The 18,044-nt window shown below is 50.6% G+C and overlaps 1 protein-coding gene across 1 annotated transcript in view; it reads right to left on the bottom strand.

Moving 5' to 3' along the window:
- Window positions 1-1,920: 1,920 nt before the first annotated feature.
- The window catches only part of SLC4A1 (solute carrier family 4 member 1 (Diego blood group)), a 28,494-nt gene continuing 12,370 nt past the window's right edge, over window positions 1,921-18,044 (bottom strand). Inside the window, exons 8-17 of the mRNA XM_038754150.1 lie at window positions 17,580-17,792; window positions 17,136-17,284; window positions 15,980-16,174; window positions 12,140-12,313; window positions 11,886-11,975; window positions 8,524-8,690; window positions 8,140-8,393; window positions 7,101-7,270; window positions 5,240-5,413; window positions 1,921-2,137 (exon numbers count right to left, since the gene is read on the bottom strand). Coding sequence (XP_038610078.1) covers window positions 2,057-2,137; window positions 5,240-5,413; window positions 7,101-7,270; window positions 8,140-8,393; window positions 8,524-8,690; window positions 11,886-11,975; window positions 12,140-12,313; window positions 15,980-16,174; window positions 17,136-17,284; window positions 17,580-17,792 — 1,667 coding nt within the window. The 3' untranslated portion in view covers window positions 1,921-2,056. The remainder of the gene's footprint in view (window positions 2,138-5,239; window positions 5,414-7,100; window positions 7,271-8,139; window positions 8,394-8,523; window positions 8,691-11,885; window positions 11,976-12,139; window positions 12,314-15,979; window positions 16,175-17,135; window positions 17,285-17,579; window positions 17,793-18,044) is intronic.

The raw sequence follows: 18,044 nt of genomic DNA, 5'->3' as shown, positions 1-18,044 counted from the left end.
TAAGTGCTTAATACCATCATCATTATTATTATTATCTCCCCTCCTTGGCTGTCCATCCGCCTCTGCGTCAAATGGAAACTCCTCACCATTGGCTTCAAAGCACTCAATCCCCTTGCCCCCTCTTACCTCGTCTCTATATGTTGCCAATTTGTACTTCCCAAGCGCTTAGTACAGTGCTCTGCACATAGTAAGCACTCAATAAATACGATTGATGATGATGATGATGATGATCTCGCTACTTTCCTCCTACATCCCAGCCTGCAGATTTTACTCTTCTAATGCCAAACTTCTGACCGTGCCTCCATCTCGTCCATCTCCCTGCGGACCCCGAGCCCACATCCCACTTCTGGCCTGGAATATCCTCCCTTCTCAAATCCGACAATGACCCTCTGCCTGCTTCAAAGCCCAATTGAAGGCCCATCCCCTCCAAGAGGCCTTCCCAGACTAAACCCTCCTTTCCTCTCCTGCCACTCCCTTCTGCGTGGCCCTGACTTACAGTGCTTGGCACATAGTAAGCGCTAAAAAAATACCATATTATTATTATTTATCTACCCCCCCCCCCCACCTCCCAGCCCCACAGCACTTATGTACATACCGGTAATTTATTTATATTTATGTCTGTCTCCCCCTCTAGACTACAAGCTCGTGTGGGGAAGGAATGTGTCTGCTTATTGTTGTACTGCCATCTCCCAAGCGCTTAGTCCGGTGTTCTGTACCCAATAAGCGCGAAATAAATACGATTGAATGAATGAATGAATGAATGCCTTCTCTCGATTCTCCCCAATCCCTGCCCTCCCATTTCCCTCTTCTCCCTCCAACTCTTTATGTATTTTTGTTTTTTTAAAAAATAGATTTCCCTAAGAGACCCCGTTCACCCCTCCCTCCTCTGAGTTGGAAGGAATGCGGGGGGGCAGGGAAGAGTCCCGGGGTGGGGGTGCAGTGGTTTGAAGCCAAGGTGTGAGCTGAAATCTTTTTTAAGACTCCTTCAATAAATTACAAATCTCCCACCCCCAGAAGCCGGGGGAGGGGGACAGGGGGTGGTCCTGTTGCCCGGGTTTACCCTCCCACCCATTATTTACACATGGCTGAGTTGCCCCCGGCCCAAGGGGGTCCCATTCAGAAGGGGGGGAAGGGAAAGCCCCCTACCCACCCCTCGAAGCCCCGACTGCCTTGGGGGTCGGGTGGAGGAATGAACCCTTGAGGGCTGAGGTCACAGTGGGAGCAGGGGGCTGCTGGAGCAGCGTGCCTCAGTGAAAGAGCCCGGGCTTTGGAGTCGGAGGTCATGGGTTCAAATCCCGGCTCCACCACTTGTCAGCTGGGTGACTTTGGGCAAATCACTCCACTTCTCTATGCCTCAGTTACCTCGTCTGTAAAATGGGGATGAGGACTGTGAGCCCAAGGTGGGACAACCTGATCACCTTGTAACCTTCCCCAGCGCTTGGAACAGTGCTTTGCACATAGTAAGCGCCTAATAAATAATAATAATGATGGAATTTATTAAGCGCTTACCATGTGCAAAGCACTGTTCAAGGTGATCAGGCTGTCCCACGGGGGGCTCACAGTCAACCCCCATTTTCCAGATGAGGTCGCTGAGGCCCAGAGAAGTGAAGTGACTTCCCCAAGGTCACCCAGCTGACAAGGGGCGGAGCCGGGATTTGAACCCACGATCACTGACTCCAAAGCCCGGGCCCTTTCCACTGAGCCACGCTGCTTCTCTTAAATGCTATCATCATCATTATTATTATTATTAGATGGGGCGGGGGTCTATCCTGAGTCGGTTTGGAATCTGAAATTCCCGCCCCCCACCCAGGGCCGAGGGAGGCGGGAGGATGAGTGTGAGTGTGAGTGTGAGAGGGAGACACCCTGCTAACCCCTGGCCCCCCCACCCGCCCCCCACCCACCCTTGGGCCTATCCCCAATACACAACTAACAAAGCCAAACACTCTTTTTGTTCGCCCCCGATGGTCTCATTCCTTCCCCAGGCTGGTGTAGGTGGCCCCGCGGGTGGGAGGTGGGCATCAGTTCGCCCCCACCGGGTCCCACCTCGCCCACCCGCTCAAACGGGCATCTGCACCTCGTCGTATTCATCCCTCCCATCTTCCTCGTCCAACACCACATCCGCGTCGTCCGCATCCAGCTGTGGGCACAGAAAGGGGCATCAGCGGGCAGGGAGAGGGACCCTGGTGCCCCCCAGCCCGCTGGATAATAATAATAATGATGGCATTTGTTAAGCGCTTACTATGTGCAAAGCACTGTTCTAAGCGCTGGGGAGGTTACAAAGCGATCAGGTTGTCCCACTGGGGGCTCCCAGTCTTCATCCCCATTTTCCAGATGAGGTAACTGAGGCCCAGAGAAGTGAAGTGATGATGATGATGGTGACTTGCCCAAAGTTACACAGCTGACAGTTGGCGGAGCCGGGATTTGAACCCATGCCCTCTGACTCCAAAGCCCAGGCTCTTTCCACTGAGCCACGCTGCTGGATGCCCACCGGGATTCCCAGGGTGGGCCCTGGCCGGGAGGGAGGGACCTGTCGGGCCTGGCAAGGTTAGACTGGGCAGGGCCGGAATGGGCAGTCAGGGGCAGGGCCTGTCCGGGCGATCAGGGGTAATAATAATAATGCTACTGTTGGTATTTGATAATAATAATAATAATAATAATAATAATAATAATGGCATTTATTAAGCACTTACTCTGTGCAAAGCACTGTTCTAAGCGCCGGGGAGGTTACAAGGTGAGCAGGGTGTCCCACAGGGGGCTCCACCACTTAATAATAATAATAATGACATTTATTAAGCGCTTACTATGTGCAAAGCACTGTTCTAAGCGCTGGGGAGGTTACAAGGTGAGCAGGTTGTCCCACGGGGGGCTCCACCACTTAATAATAATAATAATGACATTTATTAAGCGTTTACTCTGTGCAAAGCACTGTTCTAAGCGCTGGGGAGGTTACAAGGTGGTGAGGTTGTCCCATGGGGGGCTCACAGTCTTAATCCCCACTTTACAGTTGAGGTAACTGAGGCACAGAGAAGTGAAGTGACTTGCCCAGGCTCACAGTTTAGGTAACTGAGGCCCAGAGAAGTGAAGTGACTTGCCCAAAGTCACCCAGCTGACAATTGGCGGAGCCGGGGTTTGAACCCATGACCTCTGACTCCATAGCCTGGGACCTTTCCACTGAGCCATGCCACTTGTCAGCCATGTGACTTTGGGCAAGTGACTTCACTTCTCTGGGCCTCAGTTCCCTCATCTGGAAAATGGGGATGAATAATAATAATAATGATGATGGCATTTGTTAAGCACTTACTATGTGCCAAGCACTGTTCTAAGCGCTGGGGGAGATACAAGGTGAGAAGCAGTGTGTGCCAGTGGAAAGAGCACGGGCTTTGGAGTCAGCGGTCATGGGTTCAAATTCCGGCTCCACCAGTTGTCAGCTGTGTGACTTTGGGCAAGTCACTTCACTTCTCTGGGCCTCAGTTACCTCATCTGGAAAATGGGGATGAAGACTGTGAGCTCCCCGTGGGACATCCTGATCACCTTGTAACCACCCCAGCGCCCAGAACAGTGCTTTGCACATAGTAAGCGCTTAATAAAGCAGTGAGCAGCATGGCTGCTCAGTGGTTTGCAGTGCTCAGTGGTTTGCACTGAGCAGTGTGGCTCAGAGGAAAGCGCCCGGGCTTTGGAGTCAGAGGTCATGGGTTCAAATCCTGACTCTGCCAACGGTCAGCTGTGTGACTTTGGGCAAGATACTTAATTTCTCTGGGCCTCAGTAACCTCATCTGTAAAATGGGGATTAAAACTGAGCCCCCCCTTGGGACAACCTGATTGTCTAGTTACCTCCCCAGCGCTTAGAACAGTGCTTTGCACATAGTAAGCGCTTAACAAATATCATCATCATCATCAATAAATGCCATTATTATTATTATTATTATCAGCTTGTCCCCCGGGGGGCTCACAGTCTTCATCCCCATTTTACAGACGAGGTCACTGAGGCCCAGAGAAGTTAAGTGACTTGCCCAAAGTCACACAGGTGACAAGCGGCGGAGTCGGGATTAGAACCCATGACCTCGGGCTCCCAAGCCCGGGCTCTTTCCACTGAGCCACGCTGCTACAGGGCCTGTCTGGGCTGTCAGAGGCAAGGTGGGCGGGGGCTGGATGGGCGGGGCCTGTTCGGGCGGTCAGGGGTAATACTAATAATAATGGTATTTGTTAAGCGCTTACTATATGCCAAGCACTGTGCTAAGCGCTGGGGAAGTACAAGGTAGTCAAGGTTGTCCCACGTGGGGCTCCCAGTCTTAATCCCCATTTTACAGGTGAGGGAACTGAGGCACAGAGAATAATAATAATAATGATAATAAGGATGGTATTTGTTAAGCGCTTACTATGTGCCAAGCACTGTTCTAAGCGCTGGGGGGGGGGGTATACAACGTAATCAAGGTTGTCCCACGTGGGGCTCACAGGCTCCATCCCCATTTTACAGATGAGGGAACTGAGGCCCAGAGAATAATAATAATAATAATAATAATAATAATAATAATAATAACATTTGTTAAGTGCTTACTATGTGCAAAGCACTGTTCTAAACCCTGGGGGGGGTGGATACAAGATAATCAGTGTTGTCCCACGGGGGGCTCACAGTCTTCCCTCAACTGTAAAATGGGGATTAAGACTATGAGTCCCACGTGGGACAACCTGATCACCTTGTATCCTCCCCAGTGCTTAGAACAGTGCTTGGCACTGTTAAGTGCTTAACAAATGCCATAAGTATTATTATTATTCATCCCCATTTTACAGATCAGGGAACTGAGGCCCAGAGAAGTGAAGTGACTTGCCCAAAATCACACGGCTGACAAGTGGCGTGGCTCAGTGGAAAGTGCCCAGGCTTTGGAGTCAGAGGTCACAGGTTCAAACCCCGGCTCTGCCAATTGTCATCTGGGTGACTTTGGGCAAGTCACTTCACTTCTCTGGGCCTCAGTTACCTCATCTGTAAAGTGGGGATTAAGACTGTGAGCCCCCCCAAGGGACAACCTGATCACCTTGTAACCTCCCCAGCGCTTAGAGCAGTGCTTTGCACATAGTAAGCGCTTAATAAATGCCATTATTATTATTATTATTATTAAGTGGCAGAGTCGGGATTAGAACCCATGACCTCTGACTCCCAGCCAGGGCTCTTGCCACTGAGCCACGCTGCTTCTCTACTGGAATGGGCAGGGCTGGGCAGGGGCCCGACCGGGCCTGGACTCACACATTGGAGCTCTAATTCGCGGAAGATGAAGGGCAGCAGGAAGCGGCGAAGGGGCACCGTGAGGATGAGGATGAAGGGCAGTGCCAGGGACGCGGGCGTGGATTTGACCACCCACAGCAGAACCAGGCACACCACCTGGATGCCCGTGAACATGTGCATGCGCCAGGTCTTCACCTGCGGGCAGAGAATGAGATTAATAATAATTAATTAATTCATTCATTCATTCAATCGTATTTATTGAGCGCTTACTGTGTGCAGAGCATTGGACTAAGAGCTTGGGAAGTCCAAGTTGGCAACATCTAGAGACGGTCCCTACCCAACAGTGGGCTCACAGTCTAGAAGGGGGAGACAGAGAACAAAACAAAACATATTAACACAATAAAATAGAGTAAATATGTACAAATAAAATAGAGTAATAAATACATACAAACATATATGCATATATACAGGTGCTGTGGGGAGGGGTAGGAGGTAAGGTGGAGGGGATGGAGGGGGGAGGAGGGGGAGAGGAAGGAGGGGGCTCAGTCTGGGAAGGCCTCCTGGAGGAGGTGAGCTCTCAGTAGGGCCTTGAAGGGAAGAAGAAGAATATCTGTTAAGCGTTTACCATAATGAAACTCCACCACCCACCCATATTTATTACTCTATTTATTTGTACATATTTACTATATTTATTTTATTAATGGTGTATATACAGCTATAATTCTATTTATTCTGATAGTATTGACACCTGTGTACTTGTTTTCTTTTGCTGTCTGTCTCCCCCCATCTAGACTGTGAGCCCGTTGTTGGGTAGGGATCGTCTCTATATGTTGCCGATTTGTAATAATAATAATACTAATGGCATTTATTACATGCTTACTGTGTGCAAAGCACTGTTCTAAGCGCTGGGGAGGTTACAAGGTGATCAGGTTGTCCCACTGGGGGCCTCACAGTCTTAATCCCCATTTTACAGATGAGGTAATTAAGGCCCAGAGAAGTCAAGTGACTTGCCCAAAGGCACACAGCTGACAATTGGCAGAGCTGGGATTAGAACTCATGACCTCAGGCTCCCAAGCCTGTGCTCTTTCCACTGAGGCACACTGCTTCTCTTGAACTTCCCAAGCGCTTAGTACAGTGCTCTGCACACAGTTTGTGCTCAATAAATACTATTGAATGAATAAATGAATGAATCCTTCTCCCCAGATCTGCCGCACCTCAGCTCCGCCCTGGCCCTACCCCCAGGTACTCCCCTTGTCCCCCAAAATAATAATGATAACTAACTGTGGTATTTGTTAAGCGCTTACTACGTGGGACAACTTAATTACCTTGCATACATTACCAGCGCTTAGAACAGCACTTGGCAAATAGTAAGCGCTTAACAAATATCATTATTATTATTATTATTATTATCATGTGCCTGGCACTGTACTAAGCACCCGCATGGATACAAGCAAGTAGGGTTGGACACAGTCCCTGCCCACATTGGGCTCACGGTCTTCATACCCCCCTGTGAGCCCGCTGTTGGGAAGGGATTGTCTCTGTTGCCGATTGTACTTTCCAAGCGCTTAGTACAGTGCTCTGCACACAATAAATACGATTGAATGAATGAATGAATGCTCAGCACACAGTAAGTGCTCAATAAATACGATTGAGTGAATGAATGAATCCCCATTGTACAGATGAGGTAATTGAAGTGAAGTGACTTGCCTGAGGTCACCCGGCAACCAAATGGTGGAACCGGGATTAGAACCCCTGTCCTGACGTCCAGGCCCCCGCGCTACCTACTAGACCCCACTGCTTCTCACTGACCACACCGCTTCTCCCTGCTTTCCCAAGCCGCCAGATCAAGCCCCAGCCCCCAATTTCCTCCTTCCCACATTACCCGCTTCACGTAGGGCACGTCAGGGTGGTACTTGGCGGGTTTCAGCAGCAGGAGGATGCGATCGAAGAGCTGGATGCCGCTGAGCGAGGTGACGCCCATGTACAGGAAGATCCCAAAGAGCACGGCCAGCGGGATCCGCTTCAGGATGGGCTCCATGAGGATGGAGAGGCCTGGGGACCGGTGGAGCAGGGAGAGGGAGGGGGTTGGTAGTAGACGAGGCTGGGGGGATGTGGCTGGAGGGTGAGGGGGTATGGCACAAAATGGGAGAGCCTGGGGGGTGGCGGGGTTGTGGCATGGGAGTAAGTAAGCGCTTAGTACAGTGCTCTGCACACAGTAAGTGCTCAATAAATACGATTGATTGATGGGAGTAATTTGGAGAATCATGATGAGGCAGGGAGGAGAAGAGGGGCAGAGATTTGTAGGCCCGGGCCGCACATCCCCCATTAATAATAATAATAATGGCATTTATTAAGCGCTTACTATATGCAAAGCACTGTTCTAAGCACTGGGGAGGCTCCAAGGTGATCGGGTTGTCCCATGGCGGGGCTCACAGTCTTAATCCCCATTTTCCAGATGAGGGAACTGAGGCCCAGAGAAGCGAAGTGACCTGCCCCGTGGCTCAGTGGAAAGAGCCCAGGCTTTGGAGTCAGAGGTCATGGGTTCAAATGCCGGCTCCACCGATTGTCAGCTGGGTGACTTTGGGCAAGTCACTTCACTTCTCTGGGCCTCAGTTACCTCGTCTGTAAAATGGGGATGAAGACCGTGAGCCCCCTGTGGGACAACCTGATCACCTCGTAACCTCCCCAGCGCTTAGAATGGTGCTTTGCACATAATAAGCACTTCATAAATGTCATCATTTATTATTATTTATTTATTATCATTTATTTATTATTTATTTATTATTATTGTTGTTATTATTTATTATTATTGCCCAAAGTCATACAGCTGACAACTGGCGGAGCCGGGATTGGAACCCGTGACCTCTGACTCCAAAGCCAGGGCTCTTTTCCATTGAGCCATTGTCCACGGGCCCGCTTACCTATGAGCAGGGAGACCAGGAGCCCGCTGATCCGTTGCTCTTTGACCTCCTGAACCCGGGCCTTGTCCCCGGGCGAGGTCATCTTGGCCATGACGGTGAGGGCGTTGGCGTGGGTGATGGTGCGGACGGTGGTGGCGCTGAGCCAGGGCATCCCGAAGAGCGCGCCCACTCCGCCCATGCCCACGATCAGCAGCAGGTCCAGGTGGAAGCCGGACCCTTTCACCAGCTTCCTCTCCGGCTTGCTGACGATCAGCCTGGCGGTGGGCAGGCGGGCGGGCTTGTGGTCACCGACCCGCAGGGCCTCCCACCCTCCGCCGGCGCCCGCCGACCCTCGACCCGGCCAGCCACCCGACCCCCGACCTCCGCCCCGTTCCCGGGCCGTACGTGGTGATCTGGGACTCGAGGAAGATGAGGATGAAGACCAGCAGGGCCGGCAGGACGGAAGCAAACATCATCCAGTAAGGGAACTTTCGGCGCAGGCCCAGCGGGTGGATGAACCAGCCTCGGGCTGTGATGTTGGACACTGTCAGGCCCCTGGGCACCTTCAGTTTCTGGGGAGACGCCGGGAATCCATCAATCAATCGCATTTATTGAGCACTTACTGTGTGCAGAGCACTGTACTAAGCGCTTGGGAAGTTGGCAACATATAGAGACGGTCCCTACCCAACAGCGGGCTCACAGTCTAGAAGGGGGAATGGGGGGCCGGTGAGGAGCTGAGGCCGGAAGGGTGGGATGACCAGTCCCGAGTTGGGAGTAGGAGCTGGAAGCCGGAGGAGGCCCAGAGCCTGGAGATGGGAAGGGTTGGGGGTCCCAGGGTGGGGGTGGGCCTGGAACTGGGGGACCCTGAGGTGGAACGGCAGCCAGGGGAGGGAGGGGACCAGCAGGGAGGATAATAATAATAATAGTAATAATGATAATCATGGAAGCAGCATGGCTTAGTGGATAGAGCACGGGCTTGGAAGACAGAAGGATCTGGGGTTAAAGGGAGGAGCAGCGTGGCACAGTGGAAAGAGCCCGGGCTTTAATAATAATAATAATGGCATTTATTAAGCGCTTATTCATTCATTCATTCAATCGTATTTATTGAGGGCTTACTGTGTGCAGAGCACTGTACTAAGCACTTGGGAAGTACAAGTTGGCAACATATAGAGACGGTCCCTACCTAACAGTGGGCTCACAGTCTTACTATGTGCAATGCACTGTTCTAAGCGCTGGGGAGGTTACAAGGTGATCAGGTTGTCCCGGGGGGGCTCACAGTCTTAATCCCCATTTTACAGATGAGGTAACTGAGGCACAGAGAAGTGAAGTGACCTCCCCAAAGTCACCCAGCTGACAGTTGGTGGAGCCGGGATTTGAACCCATGACCTCTGACTCCAAAGCCCGGGCTCCTTCCACTGAGCCACGCTGCTTCTCACCTGTCCACCAGGCTTTGGAGTCACGGGTTCAAATCCCCACTCCACCAAGTGTCAACGGTGTGACTTTGGGCAAGTCACTTCGCTTCTCTGTGCCTCAGTTACCTCATCAGTAAAATGGGGATGAAGACTGTGAGCTCCCCTGTGGGACAACCTGATACCCCAGCGCTTAGAACAGTGCTTGGCACCGTGGCTCAGTGGAAAGAGCCCGGGCTTTGGAGTCAGAGGTCATGGGTTCAAATCCTGGCTCTGCCACTTGTCAGCTGTGTGACTCTGGGCAAGTCACTTAACTTCTCTGTGCCTCAGTTCCCTCATCTGTAAAATGGGGATTAAGACTGTGAACCCCATGTGGGACAACCTGATCACCTTGGAACCTCCCCAGAGCTTAGAACACTGCTTTGCACATAGTAAGCGCTTAACAAATGCCATTTAAAAAATAGGATTTTTTTGTTGTTGTGGTTTCCAGTGCCGTAATTTAAAATTGAAGTTGTACTGAAAAAGCAGCCGCAAAAATGTACTTTTTTGCTGTAATTAACTGTATAATGTAAACCTAATGATTTTGTCACGGTTTTTCAGTTTTGCATATTTCCTTTATTTTTATGCTGCTGATCTTTGCTCACTGACTTTGTAAGATTTGTTTCATCAAGCAATTATGTGGTGACTTGCCCCGTCTTGAATTATTTAAGATTTTTATAGGTTTTCTGATTACTTAAACCCGGCTCCATCACGTGTCTGCTGTGTGACTTTGGACCTCACTTTTCTGGGCCTCAATTACCTCAACTGGAAAATGGGGATGAAGAGTGTGAGCCCCGTAGGGGAACACGGACTGGGTCCAACCCGATTAACTTGCATCTCCCCCAGCGCTTAGAGCAGTGCTTGGCACCGTGGCTCAGTGGAAAGAGCCCGGGCTTTGGAGTCAGAGGTCATGGGTTCAAATCCTGGCGTCTGCCACTTGTCAGCTGTGTGACTCTGGGCAAGTCACTTAACTTCTCTGTGCCTCAGTTCCCTCATCTGTAAAATGGGGATTAAGACTGTGAACCCCATGTGGGACAACCTGATCACCTTGGAACCTCCCCAGCACTTAGAACAGTGCTTTGCACATAGTAAGCGGTTAATAAATGCCATCATTATCATCATCATCATCACTTAACCCTTAACAAGTAATAATAATAATAAAAATGATGGCATTTGTTAAGCGCTTACCATGTGCAAATCACTGTTCTAAGCTCTGGGGGGATACAAGGTGATCAGGTTGTCCCACGTAGGGCTCACAGTCTTAATCCCCATTTTACAGATGAGGGAACTGAGGTTCAGAGAAGTTAAGTGACTTGCCCAAGTTCACACAGCAGACATGTGGCGGAGCTGGGAAGTAATAATAATAATAATAATAATAATAATGGCATTTCTTAAGCACTTACTATGTGCAAAGCACTGTTCTAAGCACTGAGCACTGTTCTAAGTACCATAATGATTGTTCTTCTTCTTATTTGTTAAGTGCTAAGCACCAGGGGGGATAATAATAATGATAACATTTATTAAGCACTTACTATGTGCAAAGCACTGTTCTAAGCTCTGGGGAGGTTCCAAGGTGATGAGGTTGTCCCATGGGGGGCTCACAGTCTTAGCCCCCATTTTACAGATGAGGGAACTGAGGCCCAGAGAAGTGAAGTGACTTGCCCAAAGTCACACAGCTGACAATAATAATGGCATTTGTTAAGCGCTTACTATGTGCAAAGCACTGTTCTAAGCACTGGGGGGGATACAAGGTGATCACGTTGTCCCACGTGGGGCTCACAGTCTTAATCCCCATTTTACAGATGAGGGAACTGAGGCCCAGAGAAGTGAAGTGATTTGCCCAAAGTCACACAGCTGACAATAATAATAATAATGATGGCATTTGTTAAGCGCTTACTATGTGCAAAGCACTGTTCTAAGCGCTGGGGGGGAGACAAGGTGATCAGGTTGTCCCACGTGGGGCTCACAGTCTTAATCCCCATTTTCCAGATGAGGGAACTGAGGCTCCGAGAAGTTACGCGCCTTGCCCAAGGTCACACAGCAGACATGTGGGATTCGAACCCCTGACTTCTGGCTCCAAAGCCCACGCTCTTTTCCACTGAGCCACGCTGCTTCTCTAGATCCAGCCCATCGGGTTGGACCCAACCCCTATCCCACGTGGGCCTCACAGTCTTAATCCCCTTTTTTTTTACCGATGAGGTAACTGAGGCCTAGAGAAATGAAGCGACTTGCCCAAGGTCCAGCTGGGTGTCCGGGGTAAGCGTGGTGGTTTTAGGCCGGGGGAGGCACCGGGAGGCTGAGGCCGGAGGGGGGTCTCACCTGAGTGTAGGTGTCTTGGATGAAGCTGTCCACCAGGACCATAAGGAAGATGGAGATGGGGACCCCAAAGTCACCAATGACCCTGCGCAACTGGGGGACACAGAGGTTGTCAGAAAGCAGCCCCATAACTGGCCCCAAGCTCCCCAGAGACCCTCCGGTCGACCTCTGCGGACCCCCTCTGCCCCCACCATCTCCAAACCCGGTGACCTCTGGGGTGGAAGGGCAGGGCGTTGGGGAGGAGGCCGGGGGCGGACCTTGCCCGGGAAGTAGGAGCTGTTCTTGAACTTGCGCAGGAGGATGGCGATGACGAAGGTCCCCGCCATGAGCACCAGGGACAACAAGGCCGTGTTGGGGAGGGCCACGCTGGGCTGGGGCGTCCAGGTGACGTTGTAGTTGTAGAATCGCTTCAGCGGGTGGTCCTGGAAGATCTGGAGGGGAGGGGGCAAGGACCTGGTCACTCCCGTGACCCCCACTCATACACCCCTCCTTTTTCCTCTCCTCCTCCCCATCCCCCTGTCCTACCTCCTTCCCCTCCCCACAGTATATATGTATATATATCAATCAATCAATCGTATTTATTGAGCACTTACTGTGTGCAGAGCACTGTACTAAGCGCTCGGGAAGTACAAGTTGGCAACATATATGTATATATGTACATATACATATGTATAATAATAATAATAATGACGGCATTTATTAAGCGCTTACTGTGTGCAAAGCACTGTTCTAAGCGCTGGGGAGGTTACAAGGTGATCAGGTTGTCCCACGGGGGGCTCACAGTCTTCATCCCCATTTTCCAGATGAGGGAACCGAGGCCCAGAGAAGTGAAGTGACTTGCCCAAAGTCACCCAGCTGACAATTGGCTATTTATTTATTTATTTATTTTACTTGTACATATCTGTTCTATTTTATTTTGTTAGTATGTTTGGTTCTGTTCTCTGTCTCCCCCTTTTAGACTGTGAGCCCACTGTTGGGTAGGGACTGTCTCTATATGTTGCCAATTTGTACTTCCCAAGCGCTTAGTACAGTGCTCTGCACATAGTAAGCGCTCAATAAATACAGTTGATGATGATGATGATAATTGGCGGAGCCGGGATTTGAACCCATGACCTCTGACTCCAAAGCCGGGGCTCTTTCCACCGAGCCACGCTGCTTCTCCATACGTATATGTATATATGTTTGTACAGATTTATTACTCTATTTTACTTGTACATATCTATTTTATTTATTTTATTTTGTTAATATGTTTTGTTTTGTTCTCTGTCTCCCCCTTCTAGACTGTGAGCCCACTGTTGGGTAGGGACTGTCTCTATATGTTGCCAACTTGTACTTCCCAAGCACTTAGTAGAGTGATCTGCACACAGTAAGTGCTCAATAAATACGATTGATTGATTGATTCATTCATTCATTTAATCGTATTTATTGAGTGGTTACGGTGTGCAGAGCACTGTACTAAGCGCTTGTACATATTTACTATTCTATTTATTTTGTTACTGGTGTGCATCTAGCTTTAATTCTATTTGTTCTGTCGACTTGATACCTGTCCAGATGTTTCGTTTTGTTGTCCGTCTCCCCCTTCTAGACTGTGAGCCCATTGTTGGGTAGGGACCGTCTCTAGACGTTGCCGACTTGGACTTCCCAAGCGCTTAGTACAGTGCTCTGCACGCAGTAAGAGCTCAATAAATACGATTGAATGAATGAATGAATGAATACACCATCACACCATCGCGTGCCCAGCTGCACAATCACACACCCAGGCCCACAGTCACACCCTCACATATCCAGCTGCACAATCAGCGCTTAGAACAGTGCTTTGCATATAGTAAGCACTTAATAAATGCCATTAAATAAATAAATAAATAATAACAAATGCCATCATCACTATTATTATTATTATCACACACACTGGCACATCCTCACGCACCCAGCTACACAATCTCACACTCAGGAACATCCCCACATTCCCACTTACACAATCACACATCTGGGCACATCCTCATGCACCCAGCGACACAATCAAACACCCAGGCACACAATCACAGCCTCACACACCCAGCTGCACAATCACACACTCGGGCACATCCGCATACGCTCAGCTACATATTCACACACACACAGGCACACAACAATGATAGTAATAATAATAATTGTGATATCTGTCAAGTGCTTACTATGTGCCAGGCAATATACTAAGCACTGGGGTGGACACAAGAAAATCGGGTTGGACACGGTCCCTGTCCCACGTGGGGCTCCCAGTCTCAATCCCCATTTTACAGATGAGGTCACTGAGGCAGAGAGAAGTGAAGTGACTTGCCCAAGGTCACACACAAACCCACCCTCACATTCCCATCTTCACAATTGCACCTACAGGCAAACCCTCACATACATACCTACTCAACTGCACACAAAGACACACCCTCACATACACAGCTATACAATCGCACTCGGACGTCCGATCACATACTCAGGGAATACTCAGGGAATGTGTCTAAGAGAAGCAGCGTGGCTCAGTGGAAAGAGCCTGGGCTTAGGAGTCAGAGGTCATGGGTTCAAATCCCGGCTCTGCCACAGTTCTGCTGTGTGACCTTGGGCAAGTCACTTAACTTCTCTGAGCCTCAGTTCTTTCATCTGTAAAATAGGGATTAAGACTGTGAGCCCCACGTGGAACAACCTGATCACCTTGTAACCTCCCCAGCACTTAGAACAGTGCTTTGCACATAATAAGCACTTAACAAATGCCATCATTATTATTATTATACTCGTAACCAGATGCAAAATAGTGTACACAGGTACACGATCACATAATCGTGTCCCTTCCTTCCTCTCCCCTCGTCCCCCTCTCCATCCCCCCATCTTACCTCCTTCCCTTCCCCACAGCACCTGTATATATGCATATATGTTTGTACATATTTATTACTCTATTTATTTATTTATTTATTTATTTTACTTGTACATATCTATTCTATTTATTTTATTTCGTTAGTGTGTTTGGTTTTGTTCTCTGTCTCCCCCTTTTAGACTGTGAGCCCACTGTTAGGTAGGGACTGTCTCTATATGTTGCCAATTTGTACTTCCCAAGCGCTTAGTACAGTACTCTGCACATAGTAAGCGCTCAATAAATACGATTGATTGATTGATTGATAATCACACAAAGATACACAATCATACAGCCTTAATACATGGGCACACAGTCCCACAGACCCATGTTCATATCGACATGGTCCTACAGGTATAACATGCAGCCACATAGACCCACATTCACACTAACATGTGCTCCTAAGCTATAACACTCAGTCCCACATCCCTAAACACGCAGTCACGCCCACTCACCCTCTTCACCCACGCTAACCGAGATATCCAGATATCCACACTCTAGACTGAGCTCATCTCTAGACTGTGAGCTCATGGTGGGCAGGAAATGTATCTGTTTATTATTAATAATAATACCAATAATTATGGTATTGCTAAGCGCTTACTAGGGGCCAGGCACTGTACTAAGTGGTGGGGTGGATACAAGCAAATCAGGTTGGACACAATCCCTTTCCCACCTGGGGCTCTCAGTCTCAATCCCCATTTTTACAGATGAGGTAGATGAAGCACAGAGAAGTGAAGTGACTTGCCCAAGGCCACACAGCAGATGAGTGGCGGAGTCAGAATTAGAACCTATGACTTTCTGTCTCCCACACCCATGCTTTATAATAATAATAATATTGATGATGGCATTTATTAAGCGCTTACTATGTGCAAAGCACCGTTCTGAGTGCTGGGGAGGTTACAAGGTGATCAGATTGTCCCACAGGGGGCTCACAGTCTTAAGCCCCATTTGACAGTCGAGGTAACTGAGGCCCAGAGAAGTTAAGTGACTTGCCCAACGTCACACAGCTGACAAGTGGCGGAGCCGGGATTTGAACCCATGACTTCTGACTCCAAAGCCCGGGCTCTTTCCACCGAGCCGCGCTGCTTCTCCTACTGAGCACTTAGTACAGCACTCTGCACACGGTAAGACCTCGATAAATACGATTGAACGACTGAATCCAGCACTCTCTGCGGCCCGACCGGCCCCACGAGCCCCTCCATCCCGAGCCGGCCCGGACCTGGCTGAGTTTGGCGAAGGTCTCGTAGATGAAGATGAGGGAGATGAGGAAGGAGAAGATCTCCTGGGTGTAGCGGGAGATGTAGCGCACCAGGAAGCTGCCCTCGAAGGCCACCACCAGCATCACCAGCAGGACCAGCCAGACGCCGATCCACACGCGGCCCACTATGTACTCCATCCCGTTGTCCTCGCAGAACTGTGGGGGGCGGGGACGGGGACCACCTGGCCGTCAGGGGGTGCGAGGGGTGGGGCTGGGGCAGGGGTTAAGTCAGGAGGGGGACGGGGAATAATAATAATAATTGTGGTACTTGTTAAGCACTTACTATGCTCTAGGCACTGTACTACTAATAATAACGATAGCATTTATTAAGCGCTTACTACGTGCAAAGCACTGTTCTAAGCACTGGGGAGGCGACAAGGTGATCAGGTTGTCCCACGGGGGGCTCACAGTCTTAATCCCCATTTTACAGATGAGGTAACTGAGGCCCAGAGAAGTTAAGGGACTTGCCCAAAGTCACACAGCTGGCAATTGGCGGAGTCGGGATTTGAACCCACGACCTCTGACTCCAAAGCCCGGGCTCTTTCCGCTGAGCCACGCTGCTTCTCGCAGTGCTTGGCAGGGGGTATTACTAGCAAACCGGGATGGACACTGCCCCTGCTCCACCTAAAAATCATAATCATTGTGGTATTTGTTAAGTGCTTCCTTTGTGCCAGGCACTGTACTAAGCGCTGGGGTGGATACAAGCAAATGGGGTTGGGCACAGTCCCCGTCCCATACGGGACTCACCGTATCAATTCCCATTTTCCAGATGAGGCCCAGAGAGGTGAAGTGACTTGCCCAAGGTCACCCGGCAGACAAGCGGCGGAGTTGGGATTTGAACCCATGACCTTTCGACTCCCAGGCCTGGGCTCTATCCACTATGTCATACTGGTTTGGGGCTTACAGTCTTAATCCCCACTTTACAGGTGAGGTCACTGAGGCCTAGAGAAGCGACTTGCCCAAGGTCACACCGCAGACAAGTGGGAGACGGGGTTCGAATCTATGACCTTTGGACTCCCAGGCCATGCTGCTTCTCGAAGGGGCTGAGCAGGGAGAGCGGGTGGGAGGCCTGGGGTGGGCTGGGGGTTTCGGGGGGAAGGCGAGGGAGGGGTTTTACCGAGTAGAAGGCCTCTTCGAAGACCAGCAGTGGCCCCGAGAAGCCAATTACGAGGAGGGGCTGGGCCCCTAGCAGGGCAAACAAGATGCCCTGCACCGCCGTGGAGATGAGCAGCTCCGACACTCCAATCTGGTTCCGCGTCTTGTCCCCTGGGGAACCGAGGGGCCCGGGGGGGGACTGGTCAGCGGGGGCAGCTGACCGGTAGGTGACTGGGGTGGGACTGGGAGGGGGCTTGGGATGCAGAGGAGAGTGGGGTCAGAGAGCAGGAGGAGAGGGAGATCGGGGGAGAGTGGGGTCAGAGGTCAGGGGAGAAGGCGGAGGTCGACCAGATCGGACTATAAGAGGCCGACGTTGGGGGAAGTGGTAAGGTGGACGGCTCTGGCAGAGCCCCAGAGGCCTCTGGGGAGAAGTCGGGGTGAGGCCGGGGGAGGGGGTGACACTGACCCAAGAGACCCCCGAAGGTGATGGTGGGAGAGAGGGCGGCGAAGTAGATGAAGATGACCGTGGCCAGGACCTGGGGGCTGAACGCGTCGGTGATGTCGCTCAGATAGCGGGGGTACCGTCGCCGAGCGTCGCGGGCCAGACCCCCGAACAGCTGGCCCGTCCGTCGCAGGGGGTCGTCCTCTCCGCCCGGCTCTCTGGGACCCCCGGGCGGACCTGCAGCGGACGGGGGGAAGAGCTCAGGGTCTGGGGCAGGGATGGGGAGGAGAGTCTCCCCCACACCTTTCATTCATTTATTCATTCGGTCGTATTTGTTGGGCGCTTACTGGGAGCAGAGAGCTGTACTAAACACTTGGGAGAGTACACTAGAACAATAAATGGACACAATCTATGCCCACAATGAGCTTACAGCCTAGAGGGAGAGACAGATATGAATAGAAATAAATAAATGACAGATATGGAGATAAG

Source organism: Tachyglossus aculeatus, chromosome 11 (genome assembly GCF_015852505.1).
Source record: "Tachyglossus aculeatus isolate mTacAcu1 chromosome 11, mTacAcu1.pri, whole genome shotgun sequence".
Classification (NCBI taxonomy): domain Eukaryota; kingdom Metazoa; phylum Chordata; class Mammalia; order Monotremata; family Tachyglossidae; genus Tachyglossus; species Tachyglossus aculeatus.
This window is presented reverse-complemented; position numbering and strand designations above follow the sequence as displayed.